This window comes from Olea europaea, chromosome 12 (genome assembly GCF_002742605.1).
Source record: "Olea europaea var. sylvestris chromosome 12, O_europaea_v1, whole genome shotgun sequence".
NCBI lineage: Eukaryota > Viridiplantae > Streptophyta > Magnoliopsida > Lamiales > Oleaceae > Olea > Olea europaea.
Window position 1 is genome coordinate 1,415,731 of NC_036248.1, and position 3,754 is coordinate 1,419,484.

Below are 3,754 nucleotides of genomic sequence, written 5' to 3' on the forward strand. Positions count from 1 at the left end.
CCCCCACAAAAAAAATAATTTTATTAATTTTATCTCTTGTTTCTTATTTAATTCTTTAAAGGCGTGTAGTAGTGTCAACTGGATGAAAACTATAGATGGCAATTGAGTTAGCCCAAGATGGGCTTTCCCGTTTTTGCTCCGGTCTGGTTTTTTTTGGGAGGCAGTATGAAACGGAATGTGATTAAAATATCTCATTTTATCGACCTGTTTAAGTAATTATTTATTTTTCAAAAGTTTTGGAGAAAAGCAATGCAAGGCGGGTCTCAGCCCCATCCCGTTGTCATCCTTAGTTAAAATATATTGTCCTTTAATATACAATTATGTGTGTACTAAATGCGTCTTAGAAATTGAGGCTAGAAATGTTTGACTTCGCAGTTACATTAAAAGAGTACGGTGGGATGCAAAACTGGTGAATGAATCATATCACTGGATTGAAAAACAAATTGTGCAGAGGCCAAAACTTGCACCATGGCAGAAAGCATTGAGGGACAGTCTTCTAGAAAATGGAGTGACTCCTTACAATGGATATACATTTGATCATGTATATGGAACCAAGGTTGGTGGCACAATTTTTGAAAGAAATGGCCGCCGCCACACTGCAGCGGAGCTACTTGCATCGGCAAATCCAGAAAAGCTTGAAGTGTTGATACATGCTACAGTTCAGAAAATTGTGTTTGAGATAAAAGGTACAATAAACAATTTACGGCATCTTTGGTATCTAATACTTGTTGGGAATACAAGTCTAAGTTAGGTACTCCCTTGTATGACACCTAACGAACCTTTCCTTTCTCGTCCATATTTGATGTGCGACTATGTGGGATTAGACAAAGAAAGGAAGTGTTTTCATAAATTTCTTCCTCATGAGGATGGAAATTTGAGCAATACTCGATAGTATTTGATGTGAGACTATGTGGAATTAGGCTAACAAAGGAAGTGTTTTCACAAATCCCTTCCTCGTGAGGATGGAAATTTGAACAATAGTGCAATGGGCAAAATTTCTTCCTTTATACTGTCTTGTACTGTACTATACTAGCACGGACTTTATTTGTAAAATGTTCATTACAGGGAAAAAACCAAGGGCAACTGGAGTGATCTTTAAAGATGAAAATGGGATGCAACATCTAGCAGTTATTTCAAAGCAGTCCAGAAATGAAATTATACTGTCATCTGGTGCAATTGGAAGCCCTCAACTGCTGCTGCTAAGTGGAATAGGACCAAAATCCCAGCTTGAAAAGCTGAACATTTCTGTGGTTCTTGATAATGAGTTCGTAGGAAAAGGCATGTCCGATAATCCCACAAATGCGATTTATGTTCCGACTAGTCAGCCGGTCGAGCAATCTTTAATACAGACTGTTGGAATTACCAAGATGGGAGTGTACATTGAGGCTACCAGTGGATTTGGACAATTCACAGATAGCATTAATTGGAACCATGGACTTGTTGCAGCTGAGGTGAGTAACAATTCACATATGGTTGTATTCAATAGGATATGACAATACAAGGTATAGCATTTTAATATTTTTTCTTCTTTGGTATTGTCCAATATTATAAAATCCACTTAACGAAACAACCACAAATATGCAGATTGTTGGGTGGGGTCACAAGGTGGCAATAGGCCCCACTGCTTGAGGGTTTGAATAGAGACATGGGCGGTACTAAATTTTAAATTCAAGATTTTGTAATAGATTTTAAACAAGATATTCAAAAGAATTCCTTATAAAATTCAATTTTGCTCCTACGACTCTATTCTCTTGGCTTTGCCCTTGGATAGAGAGCCTGCAAGCACGATTGTTAAGTGTTTTGAATATAGGAATATATGAGACATTTATGAAGGTACAACACCGACTTCAATTGAAGATTCCAGATTTTTGTGGGCTTTTCCATCCCATATTTTACTACCAATTTCTTGAACTTTCTTCATGGAAGAATTCTCTAGTAGATGAAGGCAGCCACCATCACCAATCTTCAGCACCTATATATATCCATGTCCAGCAGCATTTTGTGTGTGTGTGTGTGTGAAAAGAGAGAGAGTGAAAAGAGAAGAGAGTGATAGCAAATATAATAAGTGGGAAAGAGATACATAGTGAGGTAGTGCAGTGTGTCAGTGAGGAGTGTCTTCATAAAATCAAAGTGCGTAAAATCTATTTCATAAATAAAATAATATCTTTTTTAAGTCCTAAATTCTACAATTTAGACCCGTGGTAGATTGTCCTAATATTTCCATATATATAGGATGAGGGACGGTTAAGCGTGAACTACTATAAATCAATTTGTTTGTTCTCGTATGTTTCTGATGCAGTTTTTACTTAACAATGCTCTCATAATTGAGATTTGGACTTAATTCCTAAAGCAGATATATCGTCTTTTTGTTATGTGATCAGATAGGGCAATTGATTACCACTCCTCTAAAGAATAGAAAATATGAAGCAATCCAATCCTACAATAAAAGAAAGAGAAACCCCCCACATGAAGCATTTATGGGAGGTTTCATTTTAGAAAAAGTTGCCAGTCCTTTATCCACTGGCCACCTTAATCTTCTCAATACAAATGTTGATGACAATCCCTCAGTCACCTTCAACTACTTCAGCCATCCGTCCGATCTACAAAGATGTGTTGATGGCGTACGACTCATAGAGAAGATATCGAGATCAAAACATTTCAAGAACTACATGGAATGTGACAGCAAAACGGTTGAGAGGATGCTGAACATGAGTGTTCAGGCCAATGTTAATCTTTTACCTACGCACACTAATGATACAAAATCCTTGGAACAATTCTGTAAAGACACTGTTAGCACAATTTGGCACTACCATTGAGGGTGCCATGTGGGCAAGGTAGTGGGACCTGATCATCGGGTTCTTGGAGTTGAGAGGCTCCGTGTTATTGATGGATCGACGTTCACTGAATCGCCCGGGACTAATCCTCAAGCCACAGTGATGATGATGGGCAGGTAAGATCACAATATTCTTTTTTCATTATGCTAACACAATTGCTCGAAAGTTGTTTTCTTGGAAAAGCAAGTTTTGTTAACAGAAAAAGTAAATTTGAAAATTATATTTAGAAAAATAAGTAAAAATTTTGACTTATACAAATGCAGGTACATGGGAATGAAAATATTGAAAGAGAGATTGGGACGAGCAGCTGGAGTATAAGAGGGTTAAGTTTGTGTTTGTAAAACTGATTCAATATTAGAAGATATTTTATTTAATATAATTTTCAATTTTAAGTCTTTAGTTAGGAAACTTAATCAAGTTTGATTTATCTGCTTTTATAGTATTTTCTTACTCAAAATAGGGTCTTTTCAAACCCTATATAAATGAGTATTTTGCATTGTAATAAAACAACTTGATTATATGAATTGAAGTATTTCCTCTTGTCCTCAATTCTTTTCCCCAAGTCCCTCCTTTCTCTTCTTCTCTTCCCTTTCCCTTTCCCTTTCCCTTTCCCTTTTCCCTTCTCCTATAATTCCTATTGCATCCTACATCAAAAACTTACTTTCTTGTCATATTATAATTTTATAAGCTACAAATTATGTTATTAAGACTAAAAAACTTATATGGAATGGGAAAACAGTCATTTCCTATCTTGTGTATCCATTTTATGAAACAGCAAATCCCTTGGTTAAAGGATTGTTTTTTGAGGCTTAGTGCTTGTTTGGTAGAGATTCTGAGAATTGATTTTTTTATTGTTAGAGATAAAGTGGATCCTACTTATGAGAGAAAAATTCAAAAATGACGGTCAGAATAATAAAATA

The 3,754-nt window shown here is 36.0% G+C and overlaps 1 protein-coding gene across 1 annotated transcript in view; it reads left to right on the forward strand.

Moving 5' to 3' along the window:
- LOC111405102 (protein HOTHEAD-like) overlaps positions 1-3,357 on the forward strand; it is a 5,860-nt gene extending 2,503 nt beyond the window's left edge. Inside the window, exons 3-6 of the mRNA XM_023033821.1 lie at positions 376-686; positions 1,066-1,451; positions 2,382-2,950; positions 3,098-3,357. Of these exons, the coding sequence (XP_022889589.1) occupies positions 376-686; positions 1,066-1,451; positions 2,382-2,816 (1,132 nt within the window). The 3' untranslated portion in view covers positions 2,817-2,950; positions 3,098-3,357. The remainder of the gene's footprint in view (positions 1-375; positions 687-1,065; positions 1,452-2,381; positions 2,951-3,097) is intronic.
- The last annotated feature ends 397 nt before the right edge of the window (positions 3,358-3,754 follow it).